At 37.6% G+C, this 26,741-nt stretch overlaps 1 protein-coding gene across 20 annotated transcripts in view; it reads left to right on the forward strand.

Moving 5' to 3' along the window:
• LOC105229482 (CUGBP Elav-like family member 4) overlaps positions 1–26,741 on the forward strand; it is an 823,207-nt gene that overhangs the window by 626,581 nt on the left and 169,885 nt on the right. For 13 of the 20 annotated variants that reach the window (XM_049458193.1, XM_049458200.1, XM_049458189.1 and 10 more), the window contains one exon: positions 10,675–10,809. The exons of 3 other annotated variants lie outside the window; for them this stretch is intronic. In XM_049458193.1, the coding sequence (XP_049314150.1) occupies positions 10,675–10,809 (135 nt within the window). The remainder of the gene's footprint in view (positions 1–10,674; positions 10,810–26,741) is intronic. 4 more of the 20 variants (XM_049458192.1, XM_049458201.1, XM_049458205.1 and 1 more) reach the window with 1 other exon arrangement.

Here is a 26,741-nt window from a genome sequence, read left to right on the forward strand (position 1 = left end):
AAAATTTAAAAGGAATGACTGGCGAAAATTTTTGAGTGACTTTAGTGTATTATTGAAATCATAGTGATATCTTTTTTTTCAAGAAAATATAGATTTTCCTTCCAAAACTGAAAAGATCGCTTATTTTTTTCGTTGATAGTTCTGACTTCACAATTCTCAGATATCTCAGATATCAAATGATGAGCTAGCTCCGACTTCGTAGCATTTATTTTAATTAGAAATTATTTTTAATGAAAATTTAAGCACTTTCGTCTTTTTACTAATTACAAAATATCACTACAAGCCGACCAAGCAAACCAAATGTTTCGAATATCATGTAATTAATTGTGATCTCTCTTTACTACCCTCCACAACTAGCAGGCACGTCTCTTAATGTCACTAATGGCAGTCAGTCAGTCTAAATAATTTGCGCACAATGCTAATGAACTAATTTTACAGTCGCCTGACGGCCATACACACCAAAGGAAAAATGTCTTTTGTACCGCACCGCCGTCTACAAAACACCGCAGACTCTATAGACTCTACTTAACTCAAGCCTACAAATTTTAGAAGACTAACACGTCAACCAAAAAACTCCGATCGCATAAAGATACCCAAAGGACTAGCGATTTGAGTAAATGAGTGCGTGTAGAGCGCACAGTTGGCAAATGTGCCTTGAAGTATGCTAAACAGCGGTCAGGTTGAAAGCAAATCGTCATTGTGCTTTGAAGAATTTTACTAAGGCGGTAACAAAGTACAAAGGCAATTTTCTTGACTCCTTATACTGTGCATACACTGCCTGGTAGCTTTTATATATTTATACAAAACTAATTCCTACCGCTGCCGACAGCAAGCGCGGGCTATGAAATATCACAAATCATATATTTTATAAGTCGCCCTGACGCAAAGGCATTTCTTTATAGAAATTTCAACTGTCATTCAGCATTTTCTTAAAGCAACTGACAAGCAACCGTCTTGAATTCACACTTTACTCCTAAAAGTATGCTGCTCTGCGTATATTTATATAATTTCTTGCAAGCAGTTTGAGTAACCTTAAGTTTGTCGCTCTGGTGGCTGCCAACTTTTTTACAATTGTCTCTCAAAACAATTGCGCTCAAAGGTCCTTTGGGGGCGCGCGCACCGCAACAAACACATGCACGCAGAGAGTGAGTGATAGAGCATGGGGGAGCGCCAAATGATAAAGGGCAGCTCATTTAGCTGCATAGCTGTTGAAAGGAGTTAAGTACAGACTGCGCTTTCATCCACAGCAGTGTGACAGGCCTTGTTGTTGCGGTGGTATAGTAGGCGTAGAGCGACGTCTGTGTCATGCAGCGAACCAGGCATTCAGCCTAATGCTATAGACATGGCATGCCGCTTGGTATTCAGCTAATAAACGCCTAAATGGCTGAAAAGGGTTTAAGTAAATGTCTATACAATGCGCACTCCCTTACCGTCAACGTGCAAGGCTTTTAAATAAGTGTTGCTACGTTGCTCGGGGACAAATGCGAATGAGCTGCTTACTTCGTTAAGGAATTTGCAGGCAACGGAAGGAATTTCGACAATGCAAGTGAAATAGTAGAAAAGTAGGAAATGGCAACGTTAGAAAAATATTTGTATAGCATTTTGTTAGCTAGAGCGCCTTTTAAATAAGTTTTATTGTAAAAATATTTCTATAAAATTTAAAATTTTGTAAATCCGCGAAATTTTGAAAATTTTGCCAACTTAGTCTCCAGTATCTCGAATTTCAAGTAATTGAAATTCTAACATGAAATTATTTAAAAATTTATTCAAACTAACTATCAGCAACTCACTCTCTTTGAATATAATACAATATAATAACTTTAACTACAAAATTTTCCACATACACTTTTGCGGTTTCCGCAAAATTGCATTGCATTTAATTACTGAAATTACAAATTAATTTCATAGCTTACCTCACTACTCTACCTACAAACAACTTATATAACCGTTAGTCTGCAATCAAAGCAAAAAATGCTCACTTAATCTTAACCAACAACACTGATTGCCTGCTTTCGTTGCATGCTTACAGGCCTCCACTCATATACTTGCACGCTTGTAAGCCTGTGTGCAATTGCATTTGCCTGCGCTTGACTTTAACCGCAAGCTTTTAACCACATTTCAATTAATCAACCGCAAATTTCTGAAACATGCGTGTTTGTTATTAAAATTTCATTTATGTCGCAAGCAGGCGCCACTACTAATATATTAGATATTAAATGAGAAAGCACACACAAGCACGCCTGCAACACACATGCACAAAGTTATGCCACAAAAACTTCATTTATGCCCAGCTACAGTTGCATGTGTTTCTCTTATTTGTAAGGCTACGTCTTCAGCTTCTTCTTGGCTTCTCAATCACAGTTGTGGCAAATGCTTGGTCTTGCTGTTGACAGCACAGAAATTACAGCAAATGCAGGAATACAAGGATTTGTTGCAGGCAGATATATTAGTTGTGAAATTGTATGGATATTCATAATATAAATGTGTGCAGGTATGCATATATTCAAATATTTGCTGTACTCGTACTACAATTTCACAATTGAAAGCAGTTGGAGTGAAATGTGTATATATTAAGGTATATGTATTCAAGTATGACTGCTCCTGTAAGTGGACAGAGGTTTTGTGAATGCCAGAAATGATCGAAAAACTATATTCCTGCGCCTGCTCCACAGCTCATGTTGGATCCATCGGTATGGATAGAAGTCGTAACCTCTTCCCTACTTTCCCACTTATCAATTCAGATCTCAAGATCCTAGCACCAAAGTGATATTGATCACCTTCTACCTTACATCTTTTCCACTCAGATCTGTTCTATAGATCCTGATCAGAAAGTGATAATGATCAAAATGAATTGATTAAAGATTTGGTTTGATGAACTGGGATGAAATAGGAAACTTGTCTCAATCCTTATATTACTAAGCAAAAATATTTTAAATTTTCTGAATACGATAATAATATGTATAATAATATTCTACACTAAAAAACCGCTTCAGCTTTATTAAGCGTGAAACCTAGCCATCAATTGGTTAGAAAGTCAGTTCTTTTATGGAATTCTGGTAATTCTATTCAGCCTCTTACTGCAGAACTGCTTTTGAAACATCAACAAATACTTTCGGACTTTCATATGTTGTTCTATAAAATGACAGCCACATGTCGACCTGGACAAACAAAAGCTACTTATAAACATTTGCGCCTTAAACTTGGCAATGCTACGGAAAAACAGGTCAATTAGAAGACCACTACGATGGTTATGAGTGTCATCACTGACTGATTTTCAAGCACGAGTTTGAAAATATAACTCACTTTTGTTGCAGGCCGAAAATTAATCAAATTTAGTGGTGAGTGCGTACAACTACAAGAAAAACAACAACAGCAACTAAATAGAGACATAAATGACTAATAAAAATAGCAATTAAAAGCAATAGCAATTAGCAGTAAAAACAAACAATTAGAAATTATGCAGCAGCAGGCATATACACATATAGACAACACACACATGTAGCCATATGCCTACACACATATAGTCATATGCATATATATACACCATTTGTAAGCGTGTATTTGTTAATAATAATGCGTATAATGGAATTTTGAAAATATTGCTTAAATACTATTCATTGTGTGTCTGTGTGTGTGACACTCAAATTTACTACCCAAATTAATCGTGCGTTTCTGACTGTCATACATTTGCGTTACGGTATATTATACTCCTACATATGTATATACAAACACACAGAAACTACAACACTGAGTTATGTTTTATAAACACATTTATGCGCACTGTTGATTGCCATCAATTTTCGATTTCTGCATTTTCCTCCAGCCAAATATGACGCACTCACTAATTATCTATTTGCCGCTCGCAGCAGCCTTTGCTTGTTTATGTTTTGAACATTTATTTTGTTTTTACTGTCCAAATCTGTTTTTCCAATTAGTTGTGTGTCGGTTGATGTGCCTGCGAATTTTGCTGTATTCAAATATCTGTGTGTTTGTTGAAAATCAATTACGCTAATGTCAATGCTTGTCACTATAATTATAAGTGAAAATATTTCACTTTTTGACCATGCAATTATAAAAGCAAATTAAAATTAATGGCAATACTGGCGCACAGTGAATAAGTGTTTGTATTTCTCTTTCACAAAACTTGTTTACGTGCACAGAAATATTGCAATTGTGAAAGAAAGCAAGTGACAGCAGATGAAACAAGCGAACAAAATAAATTATTTGAATTTATTAGACAACTTTCAATTAAATATTTATAGATGAAGAGTTAGTTATGGAAAGCATATATTTACAGCCTTGAAATGTACTGCAAATAAGCTTTTTAGCCAAAATTGACTTCAGCGCCACCTACCGACTGAATATAACAGAGCCATCAGCAGGAATACCCAATTTCAAACGAATTTATACATTAAGTAATCTATCAGCATAAATATCTGATTTCTAATCATTTTATGTACCGTGAAATCTGTCAGAAGAAATATGCTATTTCTAATCCTTTTATATGCCAACTCTTTCAGTTAAATCTATCATGTGTAAGCGTTAAAATATGAGTAAATAAATTTTACTTTAAATTCAAACAGTAATAAATGAACACCTATTTAAATACCCTTTATATAGCACATTCTCGTTTATTCCTTCGTTTCTCATTCAAAACACATTTGAAATTATTTTTACCTTACCTACTAATCTCGTGTGCCGCCATTAAATGCCAATTTACATGTCAATGTGCACAGACGTCTGCACATAAAGGCAATAAAGTGGCCGAAGGGCTACACAAAATTACATATGTAGAAAGCGAAAACCATTAGCTTTTTACCTGCCAGCTAAAGCAAAGACAACAAATGACTGCCATGAAAAAGAGCACGGCGAGAGTACCAGCATTTAAAATACAATTACACAACTGACATTTTAGTGAGGTTGTCCAAAGATTCTTTCGCCGCTCAGACCGCCTTTGCTGGAGCGGATTGAAAAACGTGCGCAAAAAAGACAAGTCAAAATTGCGCCAGACAATTAGCAACTGTCTGCAGTTAACTCATTTTTATACAAAAAAAAAGTTGCAAAACAGGGGTCTAAGTTCTACGAAAAAATGCTGGCTGAAGTCTGCAACAGAAAAGTCATAAGCAACGTAAAAATTGCTGCCACAAACAGCGGCATAGACACAAATTATAAAACGGCATTGGCAAGAGTTAACACAAGGGCTGGTGTTTGTGTAGCATACCACTAGGCGCTTGAGCGCACCTGGTCATTTCATGTGGTTAGCAATTTGTGAACGCTTTTGCACATTTGCAACAATTTTTTATTTTTTTTTTGCTATTTGTTTTAAGCTAGTTTTACTTTTTGTCCGACCATAGAGACGAAAAGGCAAAAATTGCCGCTTAGGCATTAGCAGATGGGAAAAAAATTTAAAATAAATAGTTGTAGCTAACTAAAGCGCCTGCTAAAATAACCATTGCTGTTACTACAAGCTGCTGACCGCCTTTGCTGCACAGCATAATTGCGCTGGTGGCTTTTGTAAAAGCAATAAAGAAATTGAAAAGGAGCTACTGAATATTTTAACATTCTCTAACACAGACGTAAGCATTATGATGTGTCATAAGTGACTAGGCAGCATGCAGTTAACAGTCACCTTCCAACAGCCCTTTGCAGTCATCAAAAAAAATATCTGAAGCAATTTTTTGCTGATTTTCAACACTTGCTCCAGCATTTTGCCAATACATTTATACACATGTGCCTTTGTGAGTGCTGTAATACTTTTTGTCAGCTCAACATTGAGCAATCAGACCGTGACTGCTGCACATTCCGTGCTGCAACTACACGGTGACTATGACTTGGGCAAATGGCGCGGCTCATGTGGCAAAGGAGCCACTTAACTTGTCTGTATGCGCCTAATGGGCTTTATTATTTTAGCGATCTTCTGGCTTGCTTGTTTTATGCTTGAAACGTTGAAAAACTTGAAAATAAGTGAGGAGAAATATATTTTTACAAGAGAAAATGCTGACCAAAGCAGGCTATCTGCTCATTATGATTGGTATTGTGCTAGCTTTTATTAGGAAAATTATTGAACTATATCATACTAGGCATTAAAAGTCTTTAAATTTCACGATATTGTAGCCAAAAATAACAAAGAATATGGAAATATGTGAAAATCAGAAGTAAGTGCTTCATGACTGCACATATTTTGCTCAACACTGTGCTACAGCTTATATACAAACATTTCTGTCTTTTATTAAACTTCTAATATCGAATAAAAGCCACCACGCTGCAAAATTAAGCTCAAAATGTTTCAATTCAACCAACGCGCCTTTAGTTATGCTACAAAATTCATGCAAACATCATTTAAAGCCATTTAAAGCGCCACTAACGACCTTCAACATATTGCGTGTCTCTTTTTATGTGCAAATGTGTCAAGACTTGTAATTAGTAGCAAGCAGGTGCAACACATAAGCATTTAAGCGCTAACACATATACAAATTTCACTCATGGACACACACATTTGCTACAAGTAACAGCCAATAATTGTATAAAAACAGCTTGCTCGCCACTTTTCTTTCAGAAAATTTCATGCAATTTTATTTTTACTCTTATTGCTTTTAATTTTAGTGCGGCCAAGAAGAAGATTGCCTGCAACACAAGCTCACACGCTGTTGCTTTGTGCGCAATTACTCCTTGGTGCGCCATCTGTTGCCAATGAAGCTATTGTCTGTAAGTTTTACGCCACATATGTATAAATATTCAAGAGACCCAATGGTCTACTCGGCGCTCGAGTTGAATTGCTGAGCAGTCGTGCACTTATGCATGTGTGTGTGCATATTTGATAAGTGTGTGTAGTTTCCTTTATGTAGCTGGCCGAGCCAAATGAAAAGTACTCTGGCTATTATTAGCTTAACTACAGCAATATGTCCTTCAACAACGCACACACAAGCGTACGCGTACCCACACATACACATCAAAGCGCTCACACGTCTGCTTCATGCGTTTTGCTATATCACGCACACATTTATGCAGACAATCAGCCAGTTTAATGTTAAAAGTTTGGTCATATTAAGTATCAGCAAGGAAGTCTGCACTTCCAAAAGGAGTTCATACACTTAACTCGAAAGTTGGCAGGCAAGTTAGCGCTGCAAGTTCAGTCATGGGTAAGCAGTTTGCCACAATTGCTGGCAACGTCACTGTTGCTCTTTTGTCTTTGTTCCAATTTTTTTCTACTTCTTCGCTTTGTTATTTTCTCTTGTTGCGCCTGCGGCTGTATCACGGTAATTTTGTACTAAATGCTGACAGCTACGTTTGTGTATATACTGTTACATGTGTGTATGTGTATGGCAAGTATCCTTTTGTTGCTCATTACAGCTCACAATTGCTTTCAGTAATATCTGAAGCTATCTAAGCACTAATTTTATAACAAATTCGCCGCTGCGGGGCAAATGCTGTACATGCTCGTACATCTATGTATAGAAATATATACGTTTTCATACTCTTTCATTATTTTTTATAGCAGCTTGATAGTTATGCCTGCTTCTTCTTACATCACTAGCTTCTAATGCAATCCTTTCAATGAAAAGGCTTTCCCCCCGAGTTTGTGGTGACGGTTTCTTAAACTCACGTGGTTGGAACACCCAACACAAAACTTCCAACTGGAGTTAGTTCAATGGGTTGGTTAAACCTCAAACTCGAGTTTATAGAGATGGGTTTGTTAAATTCAGTTAACAAAACTCTTAAAAACAGATAGAAAATTTTAAAAAAAGATCGATTTTGTTAATCAATGCATTATAAATAAAAATATTTATTACGCCATTCAAGTTCCGAAAAGAACTGCTTAAAACGAAAATAAGCCTAAAAGCAGACTACGTTTTCATAATATTACAGAATATGACGCTTCCTGTGCTATCTCCTCAACAATACTTCTGGGATTTCTAAATATTTAAAAATTCTTCTTATGCCAAAATGGATGCTACATACTTATATTCCACAGATTTATCTTACCTCTAAATGTGACTAGTACTTCAAAGTATTTGAATGGCTGCAAAGCCAGCTCAACCAAACACTTAATTTCCTCGCATTTTTGCAGTAGTAATTCAAATATATATTCTAAATATAAGTGCTTAATATTTGGTATTTATAAAATTTGCCTTCCACTATTACACATATAAATTATGATGTCACTATTATTTTCGCCATATATTTTTATTAAAATCTCAACAGCATATTAGCGCCGATAAATCAAGCAGCTAAGCCATCAGGTACATATATTATTTAATTAATAAAGAATTGTGCGATTTTTAAGTAGTGGCTATGACTGAAAATTTTATATAAATGTATACGTATTGTAATTTTTCGTATCGCTGTGCGTATGTATGTGTGGTCGCATTTTTATTGAGTATTCGTAAGTATATTATTATTTTTAGGACAACTATATAAACTAAAAAAATTTGTATTAAAGTTACATAGAGTTTTAGGCAAATACATTGGCTGAGAATTCTCTATACCAAGCAGATTCAAAACCAGCTATGAAGTACAAAAAAGCGCTTAAAATAGCTACAATAAAAAGTTAACTTATTATATTATGGAAAATTTTATAAATAAAAGAAAAATAAAACTTTAAATTATTTGAAAAAAATTTTAAAAGTACTTAACTGCCATCATATGATCAAAAACTTATGGCAATAAAAAATCTTTTACATAAAAATTTATTTCTTGGTAGTCAATAGCTTTCTTGACTACTTTTAGGCGCAATACTATCCGCAAATCTTACGTTAATTTGGTGGTATTTCGAATTTTTATACTTTCCGCTAAACATTTGGTACGTTTACATTAATTGCGCTTAAAGGTATGCTACAAAAATATGTTAATTAATTTTTTGTCTACTTTCGAGCGCAATATTTTGTAGTAGCATTTCAAAAGCTTGTGTGCTAATGGGAAAGTGTGCATCTTATTCTAAAAATGTTTATCCTTCACATTCAATGCGCCTAAACGTATACTACCAAAATATATTCAATAGTTTCCTTGCCTACTTTTAAGCGCCTACTATTTAAACTAGTTTTCGAAAATTAAGTTGTTCCTTTATTCACATTCCTAGCGGTTTTGAATCTGCTAAGCCCAAATTATTTTTAACAGAACCCCCAAAAGCTCTCTATTAAAACAATAGCCACATTAACTGTTTAAAGAAAGTTTTATAGTGTAAAACTTTAAGCACAAAACAAACATTTAGATAAACATTTATTCAAAATTTTTACTAAAGTTACAATTTTTGTCTTTTCTTCTTTTTCTTCCTTTTTTTGCTCTACCAACTCCAACTCAACTACATAAAAACAAAAAAAATACGAAAAAATATAAAAAAAATATAAATATATAAAATAACGCTGAAAATCGTACAACAAAAATTGGCACAAATTCCTTACGCAAATCAAAATTTCCCCCACCAACAAAAACAAAAAAAAAAAAATTGTGAAAATATTACTTGCGTGCTGAACACATGCAAACTTCCACAATTTCCTCTCGCTCTACTAACAAATCAAAATTATTTTGCATACTGCCGCTTTCTGCTGGAATTTCGTATCAATACTTTTTTTAAATTTTTTTTTTTTTGTTTTGTGCATAATTCGAAAATATAAAAATACGCGTTTCACAACATCTAACTGTGTTTCGTTTTTTAAATTTTTGTGTTTGATTTTTTTTTTATTTTTTGAACTCTTTTTTCTCTATTTGACATTCAATCATAAAACTCGCTGCTTAAATTGTTTGAAAAAAATAAAAAAAAAAATCTTTAAAAATTCAAACTGAAATTTTTTTATTTCCTTTTCGCAATAAAATAAAAATGTACTCAAATGTGAAACAAATTAAACAACAAATGAAAAACCCATAAACTTTTAATGCAAATACTATTTTTAAATAAATGTTGTAACGTTTTCTTATTACAAATACAAAAAAAAAAAATAAACAAATTTTAAATATTCCAAATATATTTAAATGTTGTAATGTTTTGTACTTTGGCGCTCGTTTCAATGTGCATTCGTTGCGTTCGTTCGTTATATCGTTGCATTTGTTACATTTTATATACATGCATATAATTTGCTCTTAACCCGTTTGTCTACTTAATGGGAAAACAACCTTCATTATATTTATTGAAATTTCTTTATTTGAAAATATTTTACAATATATTACCTATCATCCATTTTTTTAAATATTTTACATATTTTCCGTTTTTGTGCTTTCAATCCTCATTTTCATTTTTTTTTGGTAATTTTTATACTCCACTACTTTGTGGCTCCGCCGCATATTTTCTCCAACCCTTTTCGTGCATACCACTAAATCTCCACCATCACCTTATTCTTTTACCACTGTTATGTTACCCATGAACTATTTGCTCCATATTATTTTGCTAATATTGAAATATTTTGTAACTCCTTGTACTCATAATTTGTATATTTCTTATTTCTTTTTTCTTTTTTTCTTGTTTCTTTAATTTCTCCCACCCACCACTAAACCCTTTCCACAAACAAAAAAAAATTAAATAAATTAAAATGTATGCGATCACCTTGTACTCCCTTATCCAATCACTCCATACGCCCACACCCACCCACACCCAACGCTCCGCCGCTATCCATCGTATATTTGTGCCTTTTTGTATGGACTGCTACTTATCTGCGTAACGTCGGCTATCGTAAATATATTTAGAGCATTTAGATCGCAAACTGTTCGTTGGTATGCTAAGCAAGCAACAAACCGAAGAGGATGTTAGACAAATATTCAGCCCTTTTGGCAGCATAGAAGAGTGCACCATATTGCGTGGTCCGGAAGGCGCCAGCAAAGGTGAGTACACAAACGATTTTTTGCATATTTCTTGTATTTCCTTGATCTATGTGTGTGTAATTGTAATCTGTTAGTTTCCAACATTTATAGTTAAATGAAGTAAGTATTTAAAATTTATGGTTATAAACGTATATTTTAATAACTGAGCAGCAGAAATTATTAAAAAATGATTTTAATGAAGAACCCAGCATAAACTTATTGTAAAAACTATCATCAATTTAATATTATACTCGAAAATTACAACGTGAAAGTAAATAAATAATAAAAATAAGGTCGGAAGTGAAACAGCCAACTGATTGATACAAATACTAATATCGATAGCAGTGAAAACGAAATTTATTTTTGAGCTTTCGCTATTAAGCTTTTTGAGCTTTCACTGTGTTAATACTCAATTTCTTTACTTATTCCTACCAAAACTATTTGCGTGAAATTGAAATATATTCTTTTCACTTTTTTGAGGTTGTATAAAACATTCATCTTTTGGAGCTTTCACTGCAGTGATAATGATATTTATTTACTTATTACTAACTAAACCAAATTTATTTTCGAATTTTCATTTCTTAAAGCTTTCATCCTTTTGAATATTACCTAGAATAACACTGTACTAAGTTTCATTGAGATTTCATTTTATTATTGGTAGGTACAGATATTCAAATCATTTGCTAAGATTTCTTTACTAAGAACTTTCACTTCTCAAACTACATGCATATTTGGTTTCATTTTCAAGAGCTTTCTAAAATATTTTAAGCATTTACAATTACGAGCTTACATTGAAAAGCTTTTATTACAAAGAGCTTTCACTGTTATAACTTCTTGGTATCATTTTAAAGAGCTTTCATAAGTATTTTACGCATTTATAGTTTCATTTAAAAGCTTTCATTGAGCTTTCACTATTATAACTTTTTGTACAAATATGATGTTTCAATTTTGAGCGCGTTGACTTTTGCACGCACTCAACTTACTTCAAATTTAGTTTAGGAATCGCTGGGTACTTATTTTTAATAAATAAACTTAACTAAAGCCCCTACAAGTTGCCATTAGAGCAAAAACTTTTCGTATATGATCCAACAGCTTTTTCCTATATTTCTCTTAAACAGCCAAGCACTTTCCATAACTTAAATTTTTAGCTTTAAACCTTATTTATATGCAATAAAAAGCACTTGCATTAAATAAAGATGGAAAAGCTTAAAAAAACAGGCGTTCGTTACCGCACTGAAGTTTTAGTTAATGCTGACGTTGTAACAGTTATTGCACAACACACACACAGACATACCAATCATTTCAGTGTGGCTATAATCGCCAACAGTTATAGCAGTTGTTGTTGTTGACGCAAGCAATACTTGCAACATGGCTGCTACCGCTGGCCGTTGATAATGATGTTGCCATTGATATGCAATACTGCGCAGCAGCCAACAACAACAATATTGACAACAACAGCCACTAGCAAACAATTGAGCAACGTGCGGCAGCTGGTGCATTGAACCAAATAATAATCACAAACATAACAATAACAATTACATATACTCAGCAGCAATCAATGTAAACACAAACAAGCAAGCACACGCACGCTTGCGTGTGTATGTGTGTATATCAACTTAACATTTATAAAAATGAAGTAAACAGTTCAATTATAGTGCCGTGTCGCATACCAAAACCTCGTCTATTAAATGCAACGCCGCGCGCTGTTAGTCGCCTGGTCGCATGGTTCATTGGGCCGTAGGGCTAAATGACTGAATGGCTGGGCGACTGTCACGGCAGCTAAGCGACTGGCTAACTGGCGATATGTTTGCCCGCATGGTTGGCTTTTCGCTGCGCGCTATTTACTTTGTGGCAGCGCTGAGCGTGCAACACACACACACACATATGCGCAGAATACAGTTACATAGTAACGTCGTGTAAGCGCGCTGCATGTGCTGGCATAAAATTTTATTTAATGTTATGCCAAAGTTAAATATTTAAATGTGCTGCCATTTTGCTGTAGTCTGCTTTTGGGCGCAACTGCAAATGTGCATGCAAAGCAGTAACATTTTATTTTATTATGTCAAACTTTGAAAATTATTCCATTTTAGTTGTATTTAGTTCGTTTTTCTCCCGCGTGTATTACCATGCACCACATTGTTGTTGTTGTTTGCGTTGTGTTTGCATATCTTTTGTTATGCGTCATTGCTCTGTGATTATTTTAAGTTGTATTCTAACTTTGGTCATTTTTGTATTTTATCTATGCTTTTTTGGTTTTGCTTTTTATTGTAAACTTGCTCGCACACACACTCTTCACATTTTCTGTTGTGTGTATGTGTGTGTTTTTGTTGTTTTCCTGCGCACTGTTTAATATTCTTTGTTTGTTTATTATCATTGTGCGCTTTTTTATTATTCTTTCTCAATTTTGTTGTTTGCAACGCTGAACTTTTGCATATGATAATAGTCATTGTATTTTTTATTTGACCCCAGCCCTCTCTCTCTTCCTCATTCGCACCTTTGTTGTTCCAGTTGCTATTGTTTTCATTGCTTTGTTCTTGCCTAATTTTTATGCATTTCCAGTTTTTAACTTTTTTCCTGCTTTTATACAAATATATTGCTCAACATTAAAATGGCGTATAAAGTGTCTTTGTTTGGCAAAAACATATTGTTTATACTATTTCACATAAAAAGTGCGTAAATTCTATATTTTATGCTACTAAATTTCATACGCACTAATACACGCAAATACCAGGGAATTGCGTTTCTTTTTTTTACTTTATTCTTATTTGAAAAGTTTCCTGTGAAAAATTTGGCTGATAGATCGCTTTTCTTTATGACGTTACACTAGTTGGGCCCCTTAACCTCAAAATTTCTAAAATATTTTTTTTTTTAAATCTTAACTGTCATATACTGCAGTATACGCACAGGACCATAAATCTTCAGCTTAACCTTTCATTCGGCATCCTATAGCAGAACTAGCAGGCGGGAATAATGAAGCCTTTTACAGTTGGCTCATCTTTGTTGATCGAGAGGACTTTAAGTCGAATATCTTCCCACGGGTCTTTTTCAAGTTGGCGTAGATGAAGGCATACTGATAAGGTCCAAAACACCGGAATATCTATTCCATCCTCATCGATTTGGGGTGTCGGGTTCGCCATGTCATGATGTTACTATTCCACTGCTTTTCAGCAGGAGTGTTCCCTCCAGATAATAGGAGTTGGTTCAAATAATTGGAGAACGCTTGAAGATACAAATATATTTGAAAAATTGGCTTAAACCAAATTCTTTTCTTAAATTTTTTTTAATTTTTTTTCTCAAAATTTTTTTCAAAATTTTTGTTTCAAAATTGTTTTTTCAAAAATTTACTTACTTACTTTGGTACTAAAATTTTCCATGCATTTATATCCAATCGCCAGCTATATAAAAAAATTTATTCAATAATGCAAAACAAAGATATTTTTTGAATTTCATCTTGAGTTTTTTTTTAATTCTTTTTTCAAGCTTTATTTTCAAGTTTTTAATTTTTATTTTTAACCTTTTTAGCAAGTTCATTTTTCAAAATCCTCTTTTTGAAATTTTTATTCAATATTTTTCATTTTCAAAATTCTGTTTTTAAAATATTTTTCCAAAGTTTTGTTTTGAAATTTTTTTTCCAATTTTTTTCAATTTTTTTTTCAATAATTTTTTTTTTTTTAATTTAAAAATTCTAGTAAAATTTCTCATTCATTTTTGGCAGTGCACCTAAGTCCGCCAATACGCAAAGGGTACCCACTTTATGCGACTACAAGTACGTACACATGTCTGCATTGAGAGCAAGCGACATGTGTGCTAAAGCGCCCGCATGTAGGCAAGAAAAAAGCATTTGAGCACCCTTCTTTACGATCGCGCATTTGCGCATTTTCACAATGAGGGTAGACACCGTCCGTCATTTAAACGCCTCACGCGGACTCGCAGGCAACCACTTACTCAGCCAGGCAGTCAATCATATGCACGCATGCACATGTGTGTGTGTGTATAAGTGTGTGCAGCTCATCACACTGTCATTCATTCTACACTTCATTCATTCATAGAAATCAAATTTGCATAATTTAACATGTCGGTTGGCTTGCCAACTTGGCTTCACTTTGCTTTTGGTTGCTTGCATTGCGGTTTGGCTGACTGGCTGACTTTATCAATTCAAATGGCAGCGACAGCATATCAAGCGCTCAATGCCATTGCCTGCCATCGAAGCTGTCACTTCATTTCGTGCTATTTTTGCCTCTACAACACTCTATTGTGACTGCGGTACACATGTATTTTATGTGCTTGTTTGTTGCTTGTATAATGGAGCGTCAGTTGTTCACTTGAAATTTGCATAAATTTCAAATGCGTAGCGCTTTTTATGAGACGTAAGCGCGTATATGGCAGCCGTGACATGTAAACACGAAGCTAAATATAATAATAAGCGCGGCATGCCTACAGCTTGCACTCACTGCTCAATAAGTTTCAGTTTTCCTTGCTTTTCACTTCTTACTACAATTTGCTTGAAGTAATAAAATTGCAGCAGCAAATTAACATTGATGGATTTTGTCACTTACAACCTGTAGCAAAGCCGCCAATATAATGAAGACTGATGTGTCTTCAACCGTCGTCAACAAGTGGGTTCCAGAAAAGTACAAAAAGTCATGAAAAACAACGCACGCCAAACTAGCGCCTTTGTGTATGCAACGCCACGCAATTCATGTCTTCATATTGCGCGCAATTGGCAATTGTGTTGGCGAAAGCAACTGTCAGCTAACTGTTATTGACGCCAATTTTTTCTCTCTTCGCGCTAGTGCATATTTCCTGTCGACAGCTGCTGTATATAACTAGTCATCGTCATCACACGCATGTTTGCTCTGACTGTCAAGCATACTTCGTTATCCATCTGTGTAGTATCGCAAATAATGTCATTAACAGCAGCAAAAAATGCATAATACCATAAGCTTATGGAAATTCTTTGGCGAAATGGCAATAATTTGACATTTGTTTATAATATTGCCAATGAGCGTGTGTTTGAGTGAGCGGCTTGACAGAAATTTATGCGTGATAAGTATCATCACGAATGAAGTGGTAAAAATTATGCCATTGTTCTAAGCTTTTTTCGCACAAAAATAAAAATTGATCGAGTATGCGTCGTTGACAGTAAATTGAAGGAGTAGTACGCAGCTGTCAAATAAAGGTGATAATTCCATTAAGTGATGAGCAAAATTTTTCGCAGTAGCTAAGCACATTTGCAGTGAAGAATTTATTGGAAAGCTTTTGACTTTAAAGTCCTTGTTTTTGGGTTTGGCTGTGATTTTCTGAAAAGAGAAAACTTCAAATATATTTATTTCACCAATTGGAATTGAATTAAGACTAAGACATATCAGAATTCTGACCTATACAATAAAACCCAGATTAAAAATAGAAGAACTTTGACAAAGGAGACATCTTCTGCATTCAAATTAAATTTCAAAATTAAAAAATTAAATCTCTAAAATACAATCTCTAAATAATATGTTGCCTACATTTAGGCGCAATTTGTGTGTTTAGGTTTGTGAACACTGTATTTCTTTCCAGCTCCAAATGAGGGAAAATTAAATATCTAAATATTTGTGTCTACCCTCAGGTGCAATTTTTTATATTTATCTTATTGACTAATTGTAAAAAGTTTGTTATATATAGAAAGACTCAACTCTTCCTGTTTATATCAGTCATACTCTTTAACAATCAGTGCCGTTATCGCTCTTACTTTACTTTCACATTTCAGCCCAAATGTAGGCAACACAATTTGATTAACCAAAGAAAATTAATCCTGATTTTTTCAAAGACAATTTCTCTATTATTTCTGACATTTTTCCCTTCTCTTAAAGAAATTAAAATAGCACTTACATTAATGCATACATTTTAGACATGTGAAAGCTAGCAGCTAACAGTTAGCGCCACTCAGCTGAATAACCCCCTTATATACAAAGAAAAAGTGTCAATGACGCAACGCGCAATCAACTAAATTAATCACTGGCACCCCAGTCTGGTACAAGAATCTATAGAACGGCACATACAACAACATATACAACACCAATACATATATGTTATGTGTGCTAACATGCTGAATGTGCAACTGACAGTTTTGTCAGGAGAATAAAAATGACATGTTGCTTCAATAATGCTTGCAACACGCCGCCAACAGCCACCAACAACGGCAAACAGCACTGAGGGTTGCATGGCATAGCCCAGCATAGCGGTGTGTCCATGCGCCTGCTTATAGGCTACGCCTCTGGCTTTAATTTCTACTTGCGATATTGGCAACAGTTAACGGTATGTCGGTATGGCTGCCGGTAGAAATGGTATTTATTATTGTTGTTGGTGACTCAAACAGTTTGTTGTTGTTGTTGCTGTCGTTTATGGCGGTAGCCTTGCAATTTGCATAAGTAGCATTCCAATGCCAACGCATTTCTATTGCAGCTGTATGCATGTTAAGCAGCAGGTTGCCACACTCGCTGCCTGGCCTGAGTGGTTGCCTAGCTAGCTTGTTGGCTGACTGACTGACTGACTGACAGTAATCATAAGTGAAGTGCATTTGAGTTGAACAGCAGCGGTGTTGAGTGCGGCTTTTCACTTTACTCAAGCTACACATGTTCTTGCAGCAAATTGTAATCATAAGCATATGCCAATGTGTGTATGCCTGTATGCTTGAGCGCCTTGAAGACTGCATTGGGTTCTGGTTCCATTGCATTGGCGGCGAAAATTGCCGGTCTCGCCTGTCTGCATGTCTATCAGTCAGCCTGCTTAGCTCGAGCGGTTGACGAGTGCTTATGCCAATCTCAACTTACATACAAACACACAGGTTTATATGTACATACTTATGTATATACTCGTTCTCATATGTTGCACTTGTTCTGCACCGAAGACGATAGCTGCCTGTCAACAGCTGCTGAGTGAAGTGCGCAAGCAAATTAGCACAAACACTTGAGGGCGTCATTAGAAGTGTCGAAAAGGATTACGTGGTTGGAAATATTGAAAAAATGTTAAAGCGCTTAGACTTTGGGCTAAAGAAATTACGAATGTTGCTATTGGGAACACGCTTACGACTCGATTTTTTACTTTTCGAAGTCCACAAATGCCACATGGTTTTCCATAAGAATTACTTTTTAAGGGAAACTGAAAATTATATAAATCAATTCTTAATTTGAATTGTTTTATGATGATTTCGATCACCATTCTTAGTGCAATACAACTGATAGGTCAAAAGTAGTCATGAATTGAAAATATTTATTGTTAATTCTTTCAAAAAAGTATTACTCATTTATTAAAAATCACTGCTAAGTCATAATTTATATTTCTCAATCGTTAATTCATATTTCTTAATCGTTCATCCTTAATTCAAAGTTTCTAAGTCTTAACTCTTAATTCACAATTCTTAGTTTTTAATTTTGAATTTTGAATTAATAAATCATAATTCATTATTGAAACTTAATTCTTAATTTTTAATTTTTAATCACTGATTCTTAATTCGCAATTCTTATTTTCAATTCTTCATTCTTAATAATTCTTAATTTTAGTTTTTAGTTTTTTCTTAACTCCTAAATCATAATTGATAGTTCTTAATTCATAATTCATACTTCATAGTTCATAATTCTTAACAAATTCATTAATTATTAATTCTTAGTTCTTAATTCATAATTTATAATTCATAATTCAAATTGTCGTAATTCATAGTTCGTAATTTAAAATTAATTAGTCATAATTCTTACTTCATAATTCATAATGAAGTCATAAGTCAAATTCAACCGTAATTCATAACTCAGATTTCACTTATCGTGCTATACTAATTTGCTTTCACCACAAAATCCCTACAAACTACTACCACCAAGCACACACCAATTTTATCATCTTGCTGCGTTTGCTGTTCACTCGCCACAAAGCCACTTCCATAATCATTAGTAGTAAGCGAAAAAATAACAAGAAATTGATTGCCTCTTTCGATTTGACCCGTTGACTTCCTTTGTTATTTCCGTCAGATTGCAGTGGTGCACACCACAAGTCAATGCCTAGTGGAGAATACCATGCATTAATAACTACATGCATAACGGACCATTGCATTGGCAGGCGGCTGTGTGTGTGTATGTGTGGCAAGCTTGAGTAGGCTTGCATTTTAATTAAACCAACGTTGAAGGACACCCGCTAGATGGACAGCAGGGCAGAGCCGCAGAATTGCTGCAAATAACCGCAAGAGCAGCAATGCGAGGCGAGAGATTGGCAATTTGAGCGAGAGAAGAGGGAGTTGGCTGTTGCAAGGCTGACACAGACAATTTTCTGTCTTAAATTAAGGCGCAACTAGACAGCATTGTAGTTAAGAAGCAAGCAGAAATTAACTATTGAAAACAGATACAGGGTATAAAAGAAGGCAGGGGTAGGTGGCGAAGCTTTGGTTGCACAGGTTGAGCGCTATGTGGCAAGCAGGCAACGGCTCGACTGTCAGCAGCAGCAGCTGCCATTCAAATCTCATTACAAGCTAAACAAAATGGGGCGCAATGAGGTTGTAGTAGTGTGGTAGTTTGTGTATGTGCGTGTGTTTGTGCGCTGGCTGGCTGTTTATGCGTAAAAGCATGCATTTCCTGCCGTCCTCAGAGCTTGCATTACACAAAGGACCCAAGCGTCGAGTTACCAACGCGCAACGCTAACCTACCTTATTACGCAAAATATGCGGTTATGTCAAAACCAAAATGTTAATGACGTCATTTCACGTTTTAATCCCGCCGCCAACAGCAGCCGAACAAAAGAACAACGCCATATATGCTTGTGGTGTGTGTGTGTGGCCGATAGAAGGTAGCGTCCCGCTGCTGCCTTAACAACAGTTCACGCAATTGGATTTCATATTGGGCGCGCAAAGCGAAATTATGCGCAATACATGTGAGCCTTTATGGCAACCAACTGCACACATACGCATGGCGCTTTATTATAGACGCCAGTGCATGTGAGATGCCACTTTTGCTAATGGTGACTGGCGCTGGCTGGCTGTTGGCAGGAGACAACATGAATACGCATAAAATCCATGGCTGTATGACCCATCCGACGCAGTCAGCATGCAAATTTTCCTACACACACATAGCAATGCGAACATACAAGCAAACATAACGCTGCTTTTACTCATCACAAGTATGTGGCCTCATCTCGTACACACCAAAAATACTGTATACACAACGCATATGCGTTGTCAAGGCATTACGTTGCATACTTCGAGGCGCATCAGCGTCAGTGGCGGCTTAATGCCACAGCAACAGCGGCAGTGGGTGAAGCTGACAACGCCGGCTACTATGACAACTATTATGCTTTTGTATGCATATATTGGCATGCATGTATTTATATTGGTGTATGTGTGTGTATGCCTGTTACTGTTGTTATTAATGGCGCTGTTGCTTTCATTATTGTACCGTCCGTTTTTGTTATTGCTTGTATTTTTTTAACTGCTCTAGTGGCTTTCGACGCCATTGCTACATACGCACACACGCACACGCACGCATTGTTATGCTGCAGCTGCGTCAGCCAAGCCAAAAATTGATTTTAATTATTGTCAAATAATTTATGCATTCGCATTGGCTGGTGGTCATACGCATCAAGTACCGCTTTTTGCCATATTGAATTTGCTTTTGGGCGGGTAAGGCCGTCAATTTTATAAAATTTGATGATTTTTGCGCGCTCGTGTATTACAAATTTAATCAAGTGGTATTGTTGTTGTAAAAAACTGTTGTTTGTATGCGCAAATTGAATTGTATATGGTGAATCTTCAGAGTTTTTATGTTGTTGATCTGGAATTCTTCTGGAATCGCTGATATCGGACCTTTTTTAAGATGCCTTATGTAGAAAATTTTTTTATTCAAAGAGATATCTTCACGAAATTTTACATGAGTTTTGGTCTAAACCAATGATGTAATATTCGAAGAAACTATTGCGATCTGATCAGTATAACGTGTAGCTGCCATACGAACTGAGCGATCCAAATCAAATTTATGTATGGAAAGCTTTTCCATTTGACAAAATATCTTCACGAAATTTTACATGGGTTATTGTCTAAGGCAATAATGTAATATTCGAAGAAATTGTTCAGATCAGATAACTATAGCGTGTAGCTCTCATAGAAACTGAACAATACAAATCAAATTTATATATGGAAAACTTTTTTATTTGACAAGCTATCATCTTGAAATTTTGCACAGATAATTTTCTAAAGCAATAATGTAATCTCTGAAGAAATTGTTCCGATCTGATTACTAAAGGGTGATTTTTAAGAGCTTGATAACTTTTTTTAAAAAAAAAACGCATAAAATTTGCAAAATCTCATCGGTTCTTTATTTGAAACGTTAGATTGGTTCATGACATTTACTTTTTGAAGATAATTTCATTTAAATGTTGACCGCGGCTGCGTCTTAGGTGGTCCATTCGGAAAGTCCAATTTTGGGCAACTTTTTCGAGCATTTCGGCCGGAATAGCCCGAATTTCTTCGGAAATGTTGTCTTCCAAAGCTGGAATAGTTGCTGGCTTATTTCTGTAGACTTTAGACTTGACGTAGCCCCACAAAAAATAGTCTAAAGGCGTTAAATCGCATGATCTTGGTGGCCAACTTACGGGTCCATTTCTTGAGATGAATTGTTGTCCGAAGTTTTCCCTCAAAATGGCCATAGAATCGCGAGCTGTGTGGCATGTAGCGCCATCTTGTTGAAACCACATGTCAACCAAGTTCAGTTCTTCCATTTTTGGCAACAAAAAGTTTGTTAGCATCGAACGATAGCGATCGCCATTCACCGTAACGTTGCGTCCAACAGCATCTTTGAAAAAATACGGTCCAATGATTCCACCAGCGTACAAACCACACCAAACAGTGCATTTTTCGGGATGCATGGGCAGTTCTTGAACGGCTTCTGGTTGCTCTTCACCCCAAATGCGGCAATTTTGCTTATTTACGTAGCCATTCAACCAGAAATGAGCCTCATCGCTGAACAAAATAAAGCGCGAAACACATTTCGAACCGAACACTGATTTTGGTAATAAAATTCAATGATTTGCAAGCGTTGCTCGTTAGTAAGTCTATTCATGATGAAATGTCAAAGCATACTGAGCATCTTTCTCTTTGACACCATGTCTGAAATCCCACGTGATCTGTCAAATACTAATGCATGAAAATCCTAACCTCAAAAAAATCACCCGTTATAACATACAGTCAACATACAAACTGTACAATCGGTATCAAGTGCTTGTATGGTAAAGTTTTTCATTTGAAGAGTTTTCTTCACAAAAATTGGCATGGGTTATTTTTCAAAGCTTTACTATAATATCTGAAAAAATTTTCAAAATCGGGCGACTATAGCGTATAGCTATCATACAAACTGCTCGGAATCAAGTTATTCTAAGGAAACCTTTGTAATTGTGTAGCATATTAGGTACATAGCATCAGTGCAACCGAGTTTTGTTCTTTTAGATATACATACTATATTTTTATTACTTTATACCATACCCCAAATTATTAATATTAATCCTCAATTTGATATGTACACCGCCTTATTCAATTATTATTATTCAATACTTTCAAATATTTCGCTCTAACTTTTCTGCTTGTCATGTTATACTGCCTAAGGCCACATAGATCACATAGACCACATAGTTTGCCACATAAATTTCTGCTGCAACATGCACAAAATATTTCAAATAACTTTCAACATAAATGCCTAAAAGACAACACATTTGATATCTTTCCGGCTGCATAAATCAAACAATAAGCTTTTTGTAATTAAATCTGTATTATTGGCATTTCTGACATTTCGGATGGCAGGTGAAACTGTATAATATATACACACATAGCTATGTAGTACATACAATATACACATACACATATATGCTTATATGCAGCACCTGCGTGCGCTTGAGTGCCTGCGGAATGCTGCTGTGGCATTATGTCATGGCAACGTTGCTTTATTACAAAATTTTATTGTTGGCAAAATAATTGCTAATAACTTTTTTGTGCTCACCGTGACAGCAACCGCATACCGCACACCGTTGCTTGGCACTCACCCACGCACCCACTCACCCATATACGAAAGTACAAGTTTATACAGTTATATTTATGGCGCAGCCACTCACTCACTCACTCACACTGACATTTCATTTGACAACAGTTATATGTCATTTAAAGCTTTATGAGTTACGAGTTTGAAGTGGCAGTTGTAAGTAGTTTGTGTTGAGTTGAGAAATGTTTCACTGAACTTGCCAACAACAGCAACAACACGCATACATGCATGCATAGTTATAAAATCGACTCATTCATATGCGCTCGCTAGCTTACGGCAAACATTATCTCTACAAAATTTCCTACACCATTGTTGTTAGTTGTTTTTATTGCTGTTTTAGTTGTCTTAGTTGTTGTTGTGTTTTTTGCTATTGTGCCATGCAGCAGGATATTGTTAAAATTTTACGTTCAGGTATTGTTTACATGTCATATGCATTTAAAACTCAGCACTCAACACAACAGTCATTCGGTGGCTCCCTGCGCGCCGCTCATTTTCAAACTCCACTTAAACAAGTCAGCCAACAAACAGACTCCAACGTACATATATACATATGTATGCTTATATATTTTTACGAAATATGACAAAATTCCATTTGAAATGTTTATAGCAAAAGTTTGAACGCACTACAAGCAGCGTCATGTATGAATATATAGTCAACTCATAAAATAAGCGAGTGAGGTGGTGCGTGTGTATGCGGCTCTAACTCACCTTAAAGGCTGTTAGCTATGAAGGTGCGCTTGTCATTTTCCGTTGTATCTAACGTTTATGAGTAGCGACGTATAGGCAAAATATCACTCTGCCAGAGTATCCGATAGATGAATGTATCATGGCACAAAGTTTTTAAGTGCGCTCTCACTCCACGCAACTTTGGTGCGCACACTCTCACTCTTACTGGCAATGAACAAACATTTAATTGGTAGTAAAATTGAAATTGCCTACCCTCCGCTCCGCTCCCTTCTCCCACGTACTTATATAAACACACACACTCACATTAACACACACACAAGCTTGAGTAGCAACTCCGTTAGCTATTAAAACACTTTGGCAAATTTATGTGCGCGCCGAAGTTAGATGTTTGGTTGGCATTTTAATTTGTTGCGCTAATAAAATTTCATATTATAAGCCGTAAGCGCAATTAAATTTATAAAATTGTTGTGTAAAAGCGTTTAATGTATGCTTGCGCCAGTGAAGCTTGCGTTAATTTATACAAATTTTTGATTTCGTTTGGCAATAACTTTGATTGTTTGCACTGTACATAAATTTTTTGGAAATTTGACATTTCTCATTTCTACCGCGCCTCAGCTATAACGGCAGCTGGCAGCCAGCTTCCCGCGAAATCACCTAGCGACTGCTAAACTACATGACTTCGCGGCGCGACAGTCACCTACACAGTGGCCAGGCACGGTGCCTGCGTTTCCTTTATAGTGCCGGCTGGCTGCCAGCGAAATCACCTAGCGACTGATAAACTACGCGACATCGCGGCGCGACAGTCACCTAAACACTGGCCAGGCACGATGCCTGCGTTACCTTTACAGCGCCAGCTGGCTGCCAGCGAAATCACCTAGCGACTGATAAACTACGCGACATCGCAGCGCGACAGTCACCTAAACAGCTGGCCAGGCTCGGCGCCTGCGTTTCCTTTATAGGACCAGCTGGCTGGCAGCGAAATCACCTAGCGACGGATAAACTACGCGACATCGCGGCGCGACAGTCACCAAAACAGTGGCCAGGCATGGTGCCTGCGTTTCCTTTATAGCGCCAGCTGGCTGCCAGCGAAATCACCTAGCGACTGATAAACTACGCGACATCGCAGCGCGACAGTCACCAAAACAGTGGCCAGGCATGGTGCCTGCGTTTCCTTTATAGCGCCAGCTGGCTGCCAGCGAAATCACCTAGCGACTGATAAACTACGCGACATCGCAGCGCGACAGTCACCTAAAAACTGGCCAGGCTCGGCGCCTGCGTTTCCTTTATAGGACCAGCTGGCTGGCAGCGAAATCACCTAGCGACGGATAAACTACGCGACATCGCGGCGCGACAGTCACCAAAACAGTGGCCAGGCATGGTGCCTGCGTTTCCTTTATAGCGCCAGCTGGCTGCCAGCGAAATCACCTAGCGACTGATAAACTACGCGACATCGCGGCGCGACAGTCACCTACACAGTGGCCAGGCACGGTGCCTGCGTTTCCTTTACAGCGCCAGCTGGCTGCCAGCGAAATTACCTAGCGACTGATAAACTACGCGACATCGCAGCGCGACAGTCACCTACACTATGGCCAGGAACGGTGCCTGCGTTTCCTTTATAGCACCAGCTGGCTGCCAGCGAAATAACCTAGCGACTGATAAACTACGCGACATCGCAGCGCGACAGTCACCTAAACACTGGCCAGGGACGGTGCCTGCGTTTCTTTTACAGCACCAGCTGGCTGCCAGCGAAATCACCTAGCGACTGAAAAACTACGCGACATCGCAGCGCGACAGTCACCTAAACACTGGGCAGCGTGCGTTTCCTTCATAGCGCCAGCTGGCTGCCAGCGAAATCACCTAGCGACTGATAAACTACGCGACATCGCGGCGCGACAGTCACCTACACAGTGGCCAGGGACGGTGCCTGCGTTTCCGTTATAGTACCAGCTGGCTGCCAGCGAAATCACCTAGCGACTGATAAACTACGCGACATCGCAGCGCGACAGTCACCTACACAATGGCCAGGGACGGTGCCTGCGTTTCCTTTATAGCACCAGCTGGCTGCCAGCGAAATCACCTAGCGACTGATAAACTACGCGACATCGCGGCGCGACAGTCACCTAAACACTGGGCAGCGTGCGTTTCCTTCATAGCGCCAGCTGGATGCCAGCGAAATCACCTAGCGACTGATAAACAACGCGACATCGCGGGTCGACAGTCACCTACACAGTAGCCAGGCACAGTGCCTGCGTTTCCTTTATAGGACCAGCTGGATGCCTGCGAAATCACCTAGCGACTGATAAACTACGCGACATCGCGGCGCGACAGTCACCTACACAGTGGCCAGGGACGGTGCCTGCGTTTCCTTTATAGCGCCAGCTGGATGCCTGCGAAATCACCTAGCGACTGATAAACTACGCGACGTCGCAGCGCGACAGTCACCTAAACAGTGGCCAGAGACGGTGCCTGCGTTTCCTTTATAGCGTCAGCTGGATGCCAGCGAAATATCCTAGCGACTGATAAACTACGCGACAACGCAGATCGACAGTCACCTACATAGTGGCCAGAGACGGAGCCTGCGTTTCCTTTATAGCGCCAGCTGGCTGCCAGCGAAATCACCTAGCGATTGATAAACTACGCGACATCGCGGCGCGACAGTCACCTACACAGTGGCCAGGGACGGTGCCTGCGTTTCCTTTATAGCGCCAGCTGGCTGCCAGCGAAATCACCTAGCGACTGATAAACTACGCGACATCGCGGCGCGACAGTCACCTACACAGTGGCCAGGGACGGTGCCTGCGTTTCCTTTATAGCGCCAGCTGGATGCCAGCGAAATCACCTAGCGACTGATAAACTACGCGACATCGCGGCGCGACAGTCACCTACACAGTGGCCAGGGACGGTGCCTGCGTTTCCTTTATAGCGCCAGCTGGCTGCCAGCGAAATCACCTAGCGACTGATAAACTACGCGACATCGCGGCGCGACAGTCACCTACACAGTGGCCATGGACGGTGCCTGCGTTTCCTTTATAGCGCCAGCTGAATGCCAGCGAAATCACCTAGCGACTAATAAACTACGCGACATCGCGGCGCGACAGTCACCTACACAGTGGCCAGGGACGGTGCCTGCGTTTCCTTTATAGCACCAGCTGGCTGCCAGCGAAATCACCTAGCGACTGATAAACTACGCGACATCGCGGCGCGACAGTCACCTACACAGTGGCC

This window comes from Bactrocera dorsalis, chromosome 5 (assembly GCF_023373825.1).
Source record: "Bactrocera dorsalis isolate Fly_Bdor chromosome 5, ASM2337382v1, whole genome shotgun sequence".
In the NCBI taxonomy this organism is placed as follows: Eukaryota; Metazoa; Arthropoda; class Insecta; order Diptera; family Tephritidae; genus Bactrocera; species Bactrocera dorsalis.